At 41.0% G+C, this 17,878-nt stretch overlaps 1 protein-coding gene across 7 annotated transcripts in view; it reads left to right on the top strand.

Moving 5' to 3' along the window:
* Positions 1-17,878, top strand: part of CCDC88A (coiled-coil domain containing 88A) — a 62,805-nt gene that overhangs the window by 34,162 nt on the left and 10,765 nt on the right. For all 7 annotated transcript variants that reach the window (XM_083858143.1, XM_083858146.1, XM_083858140.1 and 4 more), the window contains 11 exons: positions 2,075-3,145; positions 3,584-3,711; positions 6,584-6,722; positions 7,308-7,484; positions 7,985-8,146; positions 10,914-11,191; positions 11,397-11,540; positions 12,071-12,257; positions 12,620-12,765; positions 13,444-13,536; positions 13,733-13,947. In XM_083858143.1, the coding sequence (XP_083714269.1) occupies positions 2,075-3,145; positions 3,584-3,711; positions 6,584-6,722; positions 7,308-7,484; positions 7,985-8,146; positions 10,914-11,191; positions 11,397-11,540; positions 12,071-12,257; positions 12,620-12,765; positions 13,444-13,536; positions 13,733-13,947 (2,740 nt within the window). The remainder of the gene's footprint in view (positions 1-2,074; positions 3,146-3,583; positions 3,712-6,583; positions 6,723-7,307; positions 7,485-7,984; positions 8,147-10,913; positions 11,192-11,396; positions 11,541-12,070; positions 12,258-12,619; positions 12,766-13,443; positions 13,537-13,732; positions 13,948-17,878) is intronic.

The raw sequence follows: 17,878 nt of genomic DNA, 5'->3' as shown, positions 1-17,878 counted from the left end.
AAAGTTTTGATGTTGCTTTGTGCTCTGCTGGTCTCCTTTTGGAGGATTTTACAGACATAAAGGGATTGTAAATGTAGTGGATTTGCCAAAAGGAGGTTCCTGCAGGAAAACAGTTTTGCTGAGAGCTGCAGCCAGTGAGAGACGTGACTCATTTCTGGCTGAGGCTTTCCTGGTGGGTTTACAGCTTTGTGGTGCTTATAATGCTCCTGTGGCTTCTGTGGGCATCTGCTGGAGTTGCTTGGAGGGTGTAGCTCAGCCAGAAGAGAAAATGGGGAACTTTGGAGGAAGGCCAGGCACCTCCCAGAGGAGGAGAACAGGTCCCAGGCAGCTGGCAGTGTGTGGACTAATGTTGGAATATTGATGGGAATTCCAGCAGCCTTGGATCCAGCTCCATAATTCTGCCCTGTACTGGGATGGGTTCCTGCTGTGACCACCTGGATTTACTTGTGACTGCCAAAAACTGGCACCTGAATCTTTGTAAAAGACGTACCTGTGCCTTGGTGGACACTGGTACCTTCTGAGGTGTCGGCAGAGCAGCCACCAGAAAAAAAAGAGTTCTGGAAGTCCCAGATTTAGGAGTTGAGTCCTTCAGAATTAGAACTGCCAGTTCTGATTCTGGCAGTTAAAAATTCTGTTTATACCTCCTGATGATATGGCCATTTAGTTTCATTTAAAGTAGAGTATTTTGAAATGCAGAATATTATATTTCAAAAAATGCTGAATATTTTTAAAGGTCCTGTTTAATCAGTAGATGAAATTCCAGAAGGAAAAAAAAAAGGGGGGAGAGGAAAAAAAAAGTTTGGCATGGAAGATTTACTTTCATTTAAAGATATATATTTTGTTTTAAGACTGATATTTCAGTGGGACTATTTCTGCTTAAAAATAATACCCTTCAGGGCTGATGGGTCAACAGTATCTTCCGTTTCTCTTCAAAATCCTGTGCTGACACTTACTGGAGTTGACTGTAGGAGGTTCATTTGATCTCATCCGAAATCATGGAGGCATTTATCAGGATTTTTTGTAGAGATGGGATTATAGACCCAGAATTCGTGGACAGTAATTCAGTGCCATGCCAGGTGCTCCAGAGTTGTGGTTTTAGGCACCTGTTAATGAGTTTCTCGTGAATATTCCAGAGCAGTTTGCCATTGCTGGGAGCAGAGCCGTGGATCTGTCAATAATAGTTCTATTCAGATTTCACTATGGAAGAACAGCCTATAATTTTCTCAGTCTGTTTTTCATTGCAAGCAGCACTTTTGCTTTTCTCCCAAACAGTTTATTGTTGAAACATCCCTTACACTGGGTTATTAGTGTACACTTAAATATTGATCCAAACAGTTCTGCTAGATTTTGCTGTCTGGTGTTACATGCCCAAACAATTCCAAATGATTTGGAGCAACCTAAACAGTCAAGAAATAATAAAAATTGAGGTGTTATTTTATCCTCGAGGCAGGTCTGGGAAAATATTTCCTTAGAAAATAATTCCAACATGATTTACTTTCTCTGAAGCTGGTTTGGAACAGAATATCCAATGGTTCTTTTTAACTCAAAAATCAGTGTAACTTCAGTGTCTTTCTTCTCAAATTGTTCTTGGCTATGATCAGGATGCCCTCATCTCCTACCCATCACCTCTACTTTTTCCAAATGAAATAAAGATATTTTTGTGGCTCCCACACCTCCCTCCATCTCAGGTTTGGTTTAGAACTTGCTGCAGTCCTGTTCTTCATGGGCACACAGCTCTGGAAATCAGAGTGTAAGAATAAACAGTGTAAACGAGGGTAAACACAAATGAAAATTAAATTTGCTAGGAAGTAGGTAAAGCTTTACTTTGATTTGTGCTTTATTAGTTTTGAGTTTATCTGTTTATATTCCAGAGGAGGAGATTTGAATGTTTACTTTGTCGTCAAACTTGAAATAACGTTTGTAATTCTTCACATAAATATTAGCAGAATAAGAGATTTTCTTTAACTTAAAATAAAAGGTAAATAGGATATGACAAATGTCTTTTAGTTTATATATTAAAGCAGTTCTTGTTGGCACATTGTTTATCACTTTACCGTTTTTCTACCCGAATTAGATTAAACTCTTAGAACAAGAAAATGAGCACTTGAATCAAACTGTGGCTTCTCTAAGGCAGCGCTCACAAATCAGTGCTGAGGCAAGAATGAAAGAAATTGAAAAGGAAAATAAAATCCTCCATGAGTCTATCAAAGAGACCAGCAGTAAGTTAAATAAGATGGAATTTGAAAAAAAACAAGTCAGGAAAGAGCTGGAACACTACAAAGAGAAAGGGGAGAGGGCAGAAGAATTAGAGAATGAGCTGCATCGTCTGGAGAAGGAAAATGAGTTATTACAGAAGAAAATCACCAACCTAAAAATCACTTGTGAGAAGATAGAGGCCTTAGAACAAGAGAACTCTGACCTGGAGGCGGAGAACAGAAAGCTGAAAAAAACCTTGGATAGCCTGAAAAACCTCACTTTTCAATTAGAGTCCTTAGAAAAGGAAAATTCCCAACTTGATGAAGAAAATTTAGAGTTACGGAGGACAATTGAATCCTTGAAGTGTACAAGCATTAAAGTGGCACAGTTACAGTTAGAAAATAAGGAGCTGGAGAGTGAAAAGGAGCAGCTCAAAAAAAGCCTTGAACTGATGAAAGCCTCTTTTAAGAAGACTGAACGCTTGGAAGTCAGTTACCAAGGCCTGGACACAGAAAACCAAAGGCTACAGAAAGCTCTGGAAAACAGCAATAAGAAGATTCAGCAATTAGAGAGTGAATTACAAGATTTAGAGGCTGAAAATCAGACCCTGCAAAAGAACTTGGAAGAATTAAAAATCTCCAGTAAGCGCCTGGAGCAGTTGGAAAAGGAGAATAAGTTGTTAGAACAAGAGACTTCTCAACTGGAAAAAGATAAGAAACAGCTGGAAAAGGAAAATAAAAGGCTTCGACAGCAAGCAGAAATTAAGGATAGTACCTTAGAAGAAAATAATGTCAAAATCAGTAATCTGGAAAGGGAAAATAAATCTCTCTTTAAAGAAATTGTTGTATATAAAGAGTCTTGTCTGCGCCTGAAAGAGCTGGAGAAGGAAAACAAGGAACTGGTGAAAAGAGCTACCATTGATAAGAAAACCTTGGTCACTTTGAGAGAGGTAAACACAAGGAGTTTCTGTTCCCATCGTGATACATTTATAATGTACAGAAATTACATCTGGGTTTCTCATTTGGGTTTTTTTCCTCCTTTAATCTGTCTGCTGTTAGCACCTTTATGCATTAGATAATCAAAATTTCTATAATCATAGTCATGAGAAGGAAGAATATAATTTTGCTGTAATGTTTCCCCTTCACCGTCGTGTTCCAGACCAAATTTAACGGGAAATTCTGAAGGGAAAGGGAGAGAGCACAGAGAAATCCTATTTTAGTTACAATAGAAGGTCTGATACAGCTGAAAGCTGACAACTGGAAGAAGAGTTAAAGTTGAATTATTGCAGCCATGTAGTGATAAAACACCCTTGTCTCAGCACTCCTAGAACTAAGATTACATTATTTTATTTTGCTGAAAATACTTACTGCAGTTTTTTCTGTGCAAGGACTTGGTGAATGAGAAACTGAAGACTCAACAGATGAACAATGATCTGGAAAAACTGGCCCATGAGCTTGAAAAAATTGGCTTGAACAAGGAGCGTCTTCTGCACGATGAGCAGAGCAGTGATGACAGGTGAGAAGGACAGGGCCTCCATGACAAAGAGGACAAATGAGGATCTTTGTTATTCATAAAGTGGTTTTGCAGACTGGTTCTGTGCATACTCTTAGAATTTTAAGGCACACTCATAGATCCAAAAAAAGAACTTAGTATTTTTGGAAATTAATTAGTTGATGTGCTTTCACATTCAGCTGACTGTGACAGTGAGTTGCCACTTTTTGTTGCTAAGAGACTCACTGAAGTATGTCAGGAGATACAGTTAATTATAATTAAAATGCTTTATGCTCTAGTCAGCAACAGTAGCAGTGAAAGATAATTAGCTCAAAGTCGGTTTTCTTTCCTTTTTGTCTGCCTGACACAAATGGTTTTTATCAAATAGTGATTACCTTAAAGTGTCTGACTCCTTGCAACCATTTCCTTCTAATTGTTCCATCCTAAAGGAAGCTGCATTCCCATTCCCCTGACTGGGAAGTATCCAGTGCTTGAGTATCTTCAGAACTTGGTAGTGGCTCCATCACTCTTCCACACCTGCTACTGGAAAGCAGCTGCTGCCCTGACATTTGTTTCCTCTGCTGCATTTTTCCTCCTCTGCCTTATCCTGCAGGGATTTAGGGAGAGTTGGTGACAGGGGCAAAGCAGACAGTGTGGGCTTCTGGCCAAGCTTTGCTTTCCAGTGCAGTTCTGCTGTCATGATCTGTTATTACAACTGATCGTTGGGAGCCTGGAGATGGATCTAGGGCCTTCTGTGTCCAATGGAACCCAAATAACGTTTGGGGTTTGAATCCAGCTTCCCTTTCCCAGTGCTCTGTCCCAGGGGTGGTGCCAGGTCCTGTGGATGAATGTGTAATAACACCCTCTTGGTTTGTGCTGCTGGCTTTCACCTGCATTTCTCAGCTCCCAGATGAGTTCAAGAGTTCTCAGAACCTGGACTGGTTGGATTTCTTCTGATTTAAGCATTTCTGTGCCACGTAAAGCACTTGATAAGTATTTGGTGTGTACTTAGATAAACAGACCCAACAAAAAACCACCAGTGCTTGATCCAAGGTGAAGCTTAAACTTAGATGGAGCTCAGATTGAGCAACATTTAATCAGGTTCTAGGTTAGAGGAAGTTGGGCTCTGCTGCTCTTTTGAGCTTCTTCCCAAGCTCAATATGGAGCTGGAGGATCATGAAAGAGCAATGTTTGTTTTCAAAGTGAAAACTAGGATTGGTTTGAAATTTTGCTCTGCCAATAAATATCCTGCTTTTCCATTGTTCTCAACTTCTTCATTCATCCCAAAGATACCTGGATTGCTTTCCTTACATAGCAATACATAGGTGAGTCATTACCAGCTCTTGCATCAGGGCTATGAAGAGCTGGGTTGATTATGGATCAAGTTACTTCTCAGTGTACTTCTCACTTTTCATCTGCCTCTGTCATTTTGATGATGGAAATTAAAAAGGTACCATTTTCCTCCTCCTGATTGGAAAGAGCTGCTGGTGGTTTTTAAGAAATTATCTTGGTAGCATCTCAGAGTCTTCCTGCTGAGGTCTAAACTGGCCACATTTTATGAGTTAACTTTGAAGTGTTTTCCATTCTCTCTTGCCTGCTGTCCTTGGACAAACAGATTTATGGATTTTGACCCTGAATCCAAAATAACCCATACTTGCAGTTATATTTTAAAAAATTAATACAAGTTGCAGGTATATTAAAAGTTTTGTACCATCTTTCATTGTTCAAAGTGTAAGTGGGTATTGGATCTCTGCTATTATTATTTTTCCTCCTTTGTTTTGTATAGAATTGTGTCATTTTTCAGTAGCAGGAATTACTTGTAGCCAAAGCTGTGCTTTGGCTCAAGAAGGTGAAATACTGTATATTTTACTAGGCACAGGGTGCCTACTATTCCATAAATCCTTGGGAATTCATTGTCATATCTGAAAATCTCGGATTCTCCTCCTGCTGCAGGATGCTAGTGGACAGCTCTCTGCTTATTAATTCTCTTCCCGTTGGTCTTCTGCTCCAGTTCCTGACTGGATCTGATGCCTTCATCCATTCAGGAGTCTCCTGCAGTTTATTCCCCTCACTAAACTGATGGATCCTTTAGCAGCCAGGATTAGGAAGGGGGATGTCAGTAGCTGGGTTTATTTTATGCAGCTGTGGGGAGGAGTGAGATGTTCTCCAGATTATGAGCCACACACAGGGTCTGAACTGCTTACAAGTGACTAATGAGTGTGTGTCTTGGTATTTCCCATAAAGGATGTGCAGTTCTAAAACAATACAGTTTATCTGATCACTTTTCTCTCAAATTCACATTTTGGGGGGTTTTTGGTGCCCTACAATGTCGTGAATGTGGTTAAAAATGGAAGCTTTGCACATCAAGGGTGGCAGCAGTCTTAAAATATCAGCAGCTGGGCTGAGTGAGCAATTTTCACATTGATGCACCAAATGAGTGTGTACTTGCACAGTCCTGTGCTCCAGCTCCTTCCCTGTCCTCCTCTTTGGAGCTGGCAGGAAATGGGAACTGATGAAAATCTTGCTGTCCAAGTACTTCACATTCTAATTGAGTTCAGGTCCCCACTGGATTCACTGGAGTGGAGCCAGAAGAAGTGCAGGCACCACTCACTAACGATGCAGAGAAACCCAGCACCCCCCTGGTGTGCCTGAATGGGTCTTGTTCTGGGTCTAACATGTTTTAAAAGAGAAGAGGAGTCAAAAATGGTTTTGACAACCATCTTCTGGTTATTTTTGATACAGGACTTGCTCTGGATGCTGAAGTGTCTTCATACTTTTTACCACAGCACTCAGGGATTTTTGAATGTAACTATGAGTTGGTTCTAGAGCATTTTAGAATTGAAATACCTCCAAAAATTACTTGAAATACAGACTCTCTTTTGTTGTTGGTGAGTAGGTACAAGCTTTTGGAGTCCAAATTAGAATCCACACTCAAGAAGTCTCTGGAAATAAAAGAAGAAAAAATTGCTGCTTTGGAGGCTCGTTTGGAAGAATCAACAAATCTAAACCAGCAACTGCGTCAGGAACTGAAAACAGTAAGCAAAAGAGCATTTTTTCTGTAATATCAAATGAACTGGTTTTATTTCTACATTTTTGGGTAAGACAGCAAAAATTGGGCATTATTATGGTGATAGAAAGCAGGACAAAGGTGTAAATGCTTCTAAGACTGTGTTGAAAGCACATGAAAATTTGTTGAGTTTATTCACTGGCCATGAAAACATCAACTGGATAAATAATAACCTGGTGTTGATTTGATTTGGGATGTCATTTCCAGTTACATTTTCTGGCCTACCTGGAGCAGCCTGAGTAGATCGGTTAAAAAAGGAAATTCTGTCACCTTGGTTGTAGAATTTTAGTATAAAAATTGGGGTATACAGTTAAAAACACTGAAATAAAATAGAAAATAGAGGTCTGCTGTTTGTTGGAGTTAAACTGTCCATATCCATAAATAATTTGTACATCATCTCCCCAGACATATACAAAAAAACAAATTTACAAATACAATAACAGCACTTCCTGTTCTTTGAGAAGGGGCATGGTTAGGTAATAAATTATTAAAATTTGGACATACAAAATAGAAAATTCTAAGCCCTAACCTGAGTTGTCCTAAATAATTCCAGGTGAAGAAGAACTATGAAGCTCTCAAGCAAAGACAAGAAGAGGAAAGGATGGTTCAGAATTCTCCCCCAAGAAGTGGAGAAGAAAATCAATCTGTCAATAAGTGGGAGAAAGAAAATCAGGAGACTACTAGAGAATTATTGAAAGTTAAAGATAGATTAATCGAGGTGGAGAGGAATGTAAGATGTGTTTTAAATTTCATTCTGGTGGTTATATTTGTGGTGAGCTGTTCCAGTAATGAAAATGAGGATGCTGTTAGGACACTTTAATTTTTCACCTCGTTTCCAACCCAAGCAGAATCTGAATTAAATACAGAGCGTGTAGCAGCTGGATTTTGCTCTGTGGGATGCCATGAAGCACTTGACAGGCATTTAAATAGCAAATGTGAAAACCTGAATTTGCCCTTTTGAATCCACAGCTCTCTCTCAAATCCCTGTTATATAATCCCTATTTATGCCAGTCCTGGAGGTTCCTCTCCTGTTTCTCCATAGGTACAACAGCTGTTACCTGTTTTTCCAATGATAAATCCCCCCAAAGCGTGTTTGCTCTGCAGTTTTATCCCACCCTGTAAATCTCTGCACAGTCCTGCTGTTTTCTGTGGTCTGGAAAACACTTTTGTTTTATCTTGGAGTTCCTGGAGCAGCTGTGAACAGAGGTTTTGTGTGGTTTTAACCCCCAGAACGCAACGCTGCAGGCAGAGAAGCAGGCACTGAAAACACAGCTCAAGCAGCTCGAGACACAGAACAACAACCTGCAGGCCCAGATCCTGGCCCTGCAGAGACAGACTGCGTCCCTGCAGGAACAAAACACAACTCTGCAAACACAGAATGCCAAGCTGCAGGTAATGCTGCCTTAGTTTGCTTTTCAAAAGTTAAAGGGGCTTTTTTTTTCTGAAGGAAAGCTTACAATATATGGTTATCATTAGCTTTAAAATCACATTTGGCTTCCCAGAGAGTCATAGGAGAGAAGGTGATGTGAAAATAATCTGCACTCAGCAGTCAGGTAATAGTTTGTTTGCTGATAAATAATTACATTTTTAGAAATTGGTTTTGATCCTTTGTCCAATGTAAAATCTTGACTTCATACTTAGAAGTAGAGTAGATTCTGTTATCCAGTCTTCCAAGATTCCTTGGGTGGTTTTTTTGTATTTATACATCTATAAATTAGGTCAGGAAAGTAGTGTGTCCAACCACATTCTAATAAATTTTATCCATTTTTATAAATACCTAAAAAAATAAAAGTAAAGCCATACCTAAGAGGAAAATCAAGATACTTAAGTACAGAAGATTAAAAAAAAAAAAGAAAAAAAAATAAAATGGAAAGCTACATAAATATGTGAAGACCTGAATTTAGGTAATTAAGAGGCAGTAAAAAAGATAATGTGTGACCATGGAAATTATAAAAATGGTTGTCCCCAGAGTCTTGCAGCTCTTCTGGCCAAAATTCAGATGTTGCCCTTATAGTTTAATAGGGTTATTAAATATGTCTCTTTTTTCTTTAAACGTAAAATATTCTTGTTAATGGATTTAGTGCTTTTTGGAGTTCTAAGAATCAAAACTCCTTCAAGAGGGGATAAAAACCCCACAGTGCAGCAGAAATAGTGAAGAGTGTCAGAAAGGATGGAGGGCTGATGGGAATCAAGATGTCAAGGACTGTTTAAATCCAATAAATAGTGCATTTGGTGGGTGCCTGGAGTTTCCTCCTAGTTCTTCCTGGGAAGCAGAATGTTGTTGTCCCATGGATGCACTTTCTGATGCCACGCTGAAATGTCATTAGTGCACAGCACTCCAGTCAAACAGGACATTGGTGCACACCCTGTGCCTCCTCTGGTTTTTAAAAACCAGTGGATATGACACAGAAATACTCCATTTAACCAGCTGAGAGGAGTTTGCTGAGATCCAGAGCTCTGTGTACTTTGTAATTCCCCTCCTCAAAAAACTCCAGACAGATCTATGTGGTTCCTTTTTTGCCTCATGCCTAGCAGCAGCACGGGCCCTTCCTCTGTGGCAAGACAATTCTCCATGAACTGCAAATCCAAGCAGAGGCTGAAATATGTTCAGGAAAATCAAAGTGATGAACTGTTGGCTGAGCTGCTCTACCTGGACTGTGCCAAAACTGTTCCTGGGCAGCTCATTCTTCTCTTCCTCCTGACACCCATAAGGAGCAGCCAAGAGAAGGGATGTCTGAAAGGGTAACTGGGAATTCTGACCTAACCAAACTCGGGATTCAGCCTGGGAAGTTTCCCAGCACACCCATGCCATCAGACATGACTTCATCTCCAGTGAAAGGTTCAGCTTTCTCATCTGTAACGAAGAACACTGCAGTTCCAGCAGGAAGGGATTTGTTCCCTAGTAACAGCGGGAACTGGAGTGAGAGATGGAATTTTTTTTCCTTAATAGATACCCCGAGGGTATTAGAAGGCTCAGTAGTTTGTGGTTTCTGTCTCTTGAACAGGAAAGAGAAGGAAGCTGGTACAGGTCAAGTGACAAACACCGACTCTTTAAGATATCCAGTGATTTCTCCAGAGGCACAAAAAGTGAAGTTGTTGGTTGGTTGGGACTTTCTTAAACTGTCTAATGTTGAAGGCTTTAGTGTATTAATAGACATTAATACTGTTCTGGGACAGTTGTTGGAGAACTGGTGCTGTTCCACAAAAGAGCACAGAACAGAACATGAGTAGTTCCTTCCAGGTGCTGTTATATATCTCCCTCTCTGTTAAATGGATGCTCCTGTCGGAACTCCAGTTGTGAAGGAATGCATGGATACCATGAAAATTTTACTATGACAGTATGGAATTTTTAAAAAAATATATCTCCATGTCAGTATGAAAGTTCCTTTTATTTTAGTCATGTCACAGATTTGGCTTTTATTAGGATCACTGGTGATCTATTTCTCCAAGGTATCTTGATGTTAGAGGAAAAGGGCTCTTTCAGCAAGATAACATTTTAACAGATGTTGAAAGGTAAACAGTAGTTTAATCCATCCCTATCAATTTAATCACATGCTTCAATGCTTTCTGCTAAAAAATATTCTTGGAACATTTTGAATTGGAGCTGTCTCCTGGAATATAAGAAAAGGTCATCAAATGGAAGAACCAGAAGGTCGTAAAGGGTTAAACCCAAGAAATCTTTAAGTGGGAGGTAAAATAACCCAGACTGCACAACATACCGGGACTCTGCACTCAAGACTAAGCTTGTAATTATTTTTCCTCTGCTGTAAAAACCAGACTTCTTCTAGAATTTCTTTTTGTTTTGTTTTACTGTCAGTCTGTCCAACAGCAAGGGGGGTTCAAACATTATTTCTTATGGATTTGTCCTTGGAGAACTGAAAACACAGCATCTGCCAATATTTGTGACCTTCTTAAGGTGTTAATTCATATGTAGATAGATCAGATGCAGCTTCCAGACGTAAACCAAGGGAGATAACTGGGAAAATTTGATCAGTGATTGTGATGAAAATAACCTGCCACTGACCTAGGATGAAAACAGATTTATTCTATTTGCTGTAGCCAGCAGTGGCCTGTTAGGTAGCAAGTCAAGTCCCTTTATATCACGTTTTTCAATCCTGACCTATCTGCATATGTACATTGGGGTTCCTTCCTGCTGCAGGTGGAGAACTCCACGCTGAACTCGCAGAGCACGTCACTGATGAACCAGAACGCGCAGCTACTGATCCAGCAGTCGGCCCTGGAGAACGAGAACGAGGCGGTGCTGAAGGAGCGTGAGGACCTGAAGGGGCTCTACGAGGCCCTGCTCAAGGACCACGAGCGCCTGGAGCAGCTGCACGAGCGCCAGGCCACCGAGTACGAGTCCCTCATCGCCAAGCACGGCAGCCTCAAGGCCGCTCACAAAAACCTGGAGGTGGAGCACAAGGACTTGGAGGATAGGTGAGTACTCGGGGAAACCAGTCTGCCCTTCAGCAGAAATTGCTCTCTAATAAAGTGATAGAATGAGTAAGATCAGTAAAGTCACCATTACTTAATCTCTAAGATTTAAAACTTTGACAGAGGCCATTTCATCAAAATGCCTTTATTTTTTTTTTTTTTAATGGCGTGCCACAAAAAGAAGTGTAAATATTGCCTTTGTCTGCAGGTACAATCAACTGCTGAAACAGAAAGTGCAGCTAGAAGAACTGGAGAAGGTTCTCAAGACAGAGCAGGACAAAATGCTGCAGCAAAGTGAGAAACATGAAACTGTGGCAGCAGAATACGAAAAACTTCGGGATGAGAATGAAAGGTAAAGAGAATTCTGGCACCTGAGCACAAGCCAGTGCAGCCTGAAGAAGTGTTCCTTCACATTTCTTAATACCTGGTGGTGCTATTCCAAATATTCATGATCCCACAAAACCAGTCATTATATCCTGAGAGGACATGTGGGACAAAGGGACATGGCAGAGCCCAGGAGGAGCAAAGGGAGCCCAGGAATGGATATGTGTAACCTGCACAATTGTTAAAGTTTAGGCCATTCCTATTTTGTGTTGGCAAGAAATCCTAGCTGGTTTGTAACTTTCTTTTATTTTGAAAAGTTAAATCTTAAAACTAGTTGCGATGTAGAGATGCTGCTTTGTATTTAAATATACAGAGAACAGTGCTTGGCTCAAAGGCAGAGCACATTCCTAGGAAAATTAGGCTGGGATAACTTACAGTATGTGATAGTAAGGAATTAGTGTATGTATTGTATGGAGTAGTTGGAAATTTCATATTTCAGAGGGAGTGTGGGTAACAAATTCATTTCCAGCACTCTCTGATGGTGTCTTTGCATTCCAGGCTCACTCACACATATAGCCAACTCCTGAGGGAGAATGAAGTGCTCCAAACTGACCACAAGAATCTGAAAACAACATGGAACAATTCCAAACTGGAACAAACACGGTTGGAAGCTGAGTTTTCCAAACTCAAAGAGCAGTACCAGCAACTGGATATTACATCAACAAAGCTAAATAATCAGTGTGAGGTATGTGGGAATTCTGTTGCTTGTAAAGGTTGGAATCATTGGAGTATTTTTATAATTGTATTTATAGATTCATAAAATAATATTAAGTGCTGGAGTATCAGTCATTTATAGATAATGAAGTGGATCCAAAGATAATTAATTTGCCTGCTGTACAGGTAATACACAATTTCAGGCTCATATTAGGGAAACTGGTTGAAATTATTTAAAGCATCAAAGAGGCTTTTATGAGTTGATTCATGGTTTAATTTTGAGTTCGATTTGACTCTCAGAATCCATCTGTAGGCCTAAATTTTCTTGATAATCTCATTATCTCTGTGTAAAATACACTCACATATCAGTGAATGGGCAATTTCATCTAACAGCTGCTCAGCCAACTTAAAGGAAACCTGGAGGAGGAAAACAGACACCTGCTGGACCAAATCCAGACCTTAATGCTGCAGAACAGGACGTTACTGGAGCAGAACATGGAAAGCAAGGATCTCTTCCATGTAGAGCAGAGGCAGTACATGTGAGTTGTGAAAACAAGGAAATCACTGTGATTAGGGCAATGACACCAGCACCTGCATTTTTTTTTTTAAATCTTCTGTTAAATATAGAATTCAACACATGCGACTGCTTCTGAGATGTTTCTCTTTAAAATAAGAATTTCAGTGATAAATGTAAAGCAGATAACTCAAAATATGAACATTATATTTGTAGTTCTAAAGGATCAGTGCAACTGTGTTCATTACTGATGATGGAAGTAAATAAAATAAAAACTATATTTATCCCTCATTCTACTACTGGCAAAGCCTAGATTTGTAATCACTGTATTTGTAGATTGATAGATTCATACATGAGTCTACATACATTGCAGATGAATTTTTAGATTTGTAATCTAAATTTCTTTAGTGGACTTGATAGAAGAGAAAATGTGCTTATCTAAAGGATACAGGGCTTTATTTAAAAAGGAGGAATGTATGTAGAAAACACAAACAGAATTTTGTTCCATTTTATATCATAAAGTTAAGCTTAAGACTGATTGTCTGCTGTATCTCTTGCTTTTTCAATAAGAAACAAGTGTTATGTAAGAATTCCTCACAAAAGGTGAGGAAATTGTCAGATCAAAGATTTCCAGAGGAATGTGCTGCCTACGCATCCTGTGTATGTTTTTGAAGTATAAATTATCATTAATTTCTGTTTGCAGTGACAAACTAAATGAATTGAGGCGGCAGAAGGAGAAACTGGAGGAGAAGATAATGGATCAGTATAAATTTTACGAGCCATCTCCACCAAGAAGGTAGTGATGAATGTGATGTAAAAATAAAACACATCTCCAAAGCACAGCAGACCTGTTCTGTTCCCGCTGAAAATCGAGAGTCCATTACATTCGTGGGATCAGAATCACATCCATGTCTTGCATAAAAATTAGGAGACTCTGCAGGCCTAAGCAACGTGTTACAAATGCAGTGAATGTGCTGTGTTGTTGATGACAGGAGGGGCAACTGGATCACCCTGAAGATGAGGAAGCTGATCAAGTCCAAGAAGGACGGGAACCGTGAGCGCCTGAAGTCAGTGACGCTGACGCCCACGCGCTCTGAGTCCAGCGAGGGATTCCTGCAGCTGCCCCACCAGGACAGCCAGGACAGCTCCTCCGTGGGCTCCAACTCCCTGGAGGACGGGCAGACCCTGGGCACCAAAAAGAGTAGTAGTGAGTACTGCAAACCACTTCATTCCCTGAATAAACCTTGGCTAAACGTTGGAAAAGACTGCGTGTTGTGGAGGATTTGTAAAGATCGTTTTTAAGTCTGTAGGAATGAAGCCTGAATTAATTTATTAAGGACAGAAATTCTTGCAAACTCCCCAGAGTGTTTGGGCACAACTAGTTTTGAGCATTCAAAATGCAAGTGTTAAAATACATGCCCAGTGCCTGGATAGCATGAAGCAGGCACTGGTACTGGGCCAGGTGAGCAGGATTTGGGATGGAGTGTCAGGTGTCACCACAAGGACCCTTTTTATTTCTCCCTCTTGTCCCAGCATGACTCCTTCTCCTTGTCTTGGAAGTGTTTCCCAAGCTGTGGCTGTGCTAACATCTTTGAGTTGCTAAAAACACCTTCTGTCTGAAGGTGCTCCCCCAGCATCTCACAAAACCAATGACAAAATTTGGATATGCAACAGGAAGTGTTAATGTAGAAACACAACCTGTTAAAAATACAGGATTTGTCACTGATCCTGAAATTGGAGTGAAGTGGTTGAGAGGGAGAATGAGGACTTAAAGAAGTGTGATTAGATAGAATATTTCAGGCACAATTTGCTGACCTTGAAAGATTGGATAGCCATCCCATTAGGGTGCCCATGATATATAAAAGCTCAGATTCTGTTTATTATTTATTATCTATGGGTTTTGTTCTTCACTCTTGGCATGAATCATAAACTGCCCAGTTTCTCACAACTCGAGAGGTAATTACAGCCGAGTTATCAGGATATAATGGCTCTATTTAATAACTGTGCACCAAAAGCATTTTGGCTGTGCATGTAAAAGCATCAGCATCTGTGTGCATTAACAGTCACTTCCAGTCTTTGCACTACTACTTTTAAATTTAATGTATTGGGTTTCAAAAGACAGCAGGTCTGGGGTTTGTGCCAGCTATGAATTACTACAGCCATTATGATGGATATTTTTTCATCTGTGCTTCTTGCAGAAGCTTAGTCAAAGTTAAAAACATCCAAAAATGCTATTTCAGGGAAAGTTAAAATCAGATCTGTATTGTTTTAATAACTGAAGAAAATAGTTCAAGGGTACATTTTAGCACTTTTGTTACTAACTTTTCCCTTTGGGGAGCTTGGCCTTTTTCAGTGTAAGCTTCAAAACAGGTACTTTTAAAACTTTTTTAAAAGCAACTGTTGCTTTTACATCCAAACCGTGAGTGGTGTGGACCTGGGGAGTGACTGAAACTGTCCTGGATGTGTGTCAGTGGGAACTGAGAGTGTGCACGCTGTGGTTCAGCCCATCTACATCTGTGTCATGTTCTGGAAGGGCTTTTCTGTTACAGTTTTCTTTGCATGATCCTTGGGACCTTGTAGTGTGCAGTTACCCTCCTGGGGAGCCACAGCTGCAGTTACTGTGGCTGAGCCTCAAAAGAGGTTTGATGCTGTTCAGACCTCATTAATTTTCTACTCCATGGACCTTGTTCATGTTTCCCTTAATCCCAGTGTTTTTATCCACAAACTGGAAGGGCTGATCTAATTCCAGATCCTAACCTTCCTCCATGACACATGTTGCCATGGAAACCACAGTTTTCCAGAGAATTCAGATGCATTTTGTGCCAACTCAGCTCTGACAGTCTCTGAGACAGAGATCTGAGACAGTTTGTGCCTCACAAAGCAGAGAAACTATCTCAGTGCAACGAGTGCTGTGATGGTGCATATTTTGCAGTCTATTTCTTCTGCTCCTATAGTCACCGTAAGTCCTAAAACCCGGGATTTGGGGTCCTTTCTTTTCCGTGGGAAGCAGTTTGGCAGTAGCAGCTTCTACTGAAGGAGCTGCAGGAGGGAGCAAACATGTGAATGCTGCCTGTCTGTGTCAGTGCTTAGGTGCTGGAGCTCTGTGTGCTGGCTGAAGGCAGCTCTGGCTCTGGAAGAGTTCTGTGCCACCCTGACCTCCAGCTGCTGGGAAGGAGCTGGTTCCAGCAGGAGCTGCCGAGGTGAAATGTCCTGCGTGTCCTCGGGGAGGCAGGAGAAGGCAGCTCACTTTCCCTGGCACAAACCAGCGACGTTCTGAGCTGCAGGACTTGAGTATCTGACACAGAGATCTCCAGGATACACGGGGCTCACACCCCCCATTCCCTGTCAGAGATACTGATGTCAAAAGTGTTTGCTGTGTGTAACATCTGTAGTTCTTCCTGTTTTGTGGGTAGTGATGGAGATTGTGTTTTCCCAACACAGGCCACTTTCTCATGCAAGTGTTTCCAGGAGAGCTGTTATTTCCCTGGGAAAGGTGATCTTGGCACAAAAATCAGGTTACTCTGTTCTCAGAGAACGCCAATTGAGGTTGGAGCGTGGCCAGAGCCCGTTCCCTGTGGGAAGGAGGGGGTGCCTGGAGGGCTTTTGCTGTCCCAGCACAGGTTAATCCTGCAGGAAGTGTGTGCTCCTGACTGCAGGGTTTCACCTTGGCTTTTCATGCCTGCTGGAAGTACAGCCTCCTCCCCAAGAACTGCTCACAAATTATGATTGATCACCCCCTAATGCTCAGGTGAGTGCCATGGATCTGACACCTGCTTTGTGCAGAGCTTTTTCTCTGGATGGGGCCATTCTGAGCTTTTCCAGAGAAAACCCAAGGCAAGCAGAGGGGATTAATGTTTTCTGTGGAGAAATACAGATATCCTTTGCTGACTTCCACTTTAGCCATTTCAAGGGATTAACAAGTTCCCAGGGAATTAGGGCTGTTAGTAAACTGTCATCTGTACTAGGAACACCTGTAGCAGACACGCCATGTCACAGACAGAATAAAAAAAGTGTTCTTGGCTCCATTTTCCAATACCGAGGCATTTTAAGGATCTCTGCCTCATGTTTTCTTCTCTTTTTTTCTTTCAAAACGATGTCAGGATTTTAATACTGAATTCTCCAGGCAATTTATTTATTTCAGGCAAGCAGGAGAGTTACAAAATGGAATGTTTCCTGCTCCTTTGAAGAATTCTGCAATACTCATCATTCATTCTCAGTTCAGAAGGCAAGAAAGTGCTCATGGAATACTGAAAAGAAGAAGAATAGTTGATTTCTGCTGTAGCTCTGCCATCCCAGTATTAATTGTTATTATTACTATTCCAGGACATTGCCTGAGGTGGATTCTGTGCAGATATTACTGACACGGTTTCCCCTCCAAGCATTTTGCCTTTCTGATGCAGGATTTCCAGGACATCAGTGGTTGCAGGGGAGTTTCCTGGTGGGCACAGTTGCTGAGAGCCATAAATCAGCCGTTTTGGAGGGGATCTGTGTTAATGGACAGGAAGGAGAGATGACTCAGATGGTTGTTCAGCATCCTCTGGTTACTTTTTCATAAGATTAAGGAGTTTTTAGTGAAGAGGAGTCATTTATCTTCCATAAAGGGTTACAGATGGATAAGTTATCTTTTTGTAAAAGAGATAGAAGTTACAGAGGATTTTTTTTTCTGTGTCGTCTCAATGACAAAAAGTAGAAATAGGACAGAATGACCTCCATGGTTAGATAATTTTGTGAACCTATTCCTGTGGGTGCAGACACAGGAAGAGCTGATGGAGAGGGAGGAATAGGGAATATTTCACTGCCAAGGTAGCTCATGTGCACTTGTAAATGGTATATATGATATATATGCACTGCTCTGTACACAAAACTGCTGTGTGCCAAGCTGGGGGAGCAGGGCATGCCTCCCAAAAGGGGCTGCAGAGACAAACCAGGCAGAGCATGGTCTGACAGACCTCTGCAGAAGCCAGACCTGCTACCATCTCTGCAGAAATCAGCACTTTGGGGGATTCCATCCTGTGTCTCCTTCTGGATCTTTCCATGGTGGCTCCTGTGCCTGACATCAACCCCCAGACTTACCCAAGGCAGGTCAGCAGTTCCTAATGCAGAGTTCCTGACTCTAAGGACAAGATTAACTCATGACT

The sequence above is a fragment of the Zosterops lateralis genome, assembly GCF_965231275.1.
Source record: "Zosterops lateralis genome assembly, chromosome: 3".
NCBI classification, from domain to species: Eukaryota; Metazoa; Chordata; class Aves; order Passeriformes; family Zosteropidae; genus Zosterops; species Zosterops lateralis.
The sequence above is the reverse complement of the archived record's forward strand: the minus strand, read 5'-3'. Positions and strand labels throughout refer to the sequence as shown.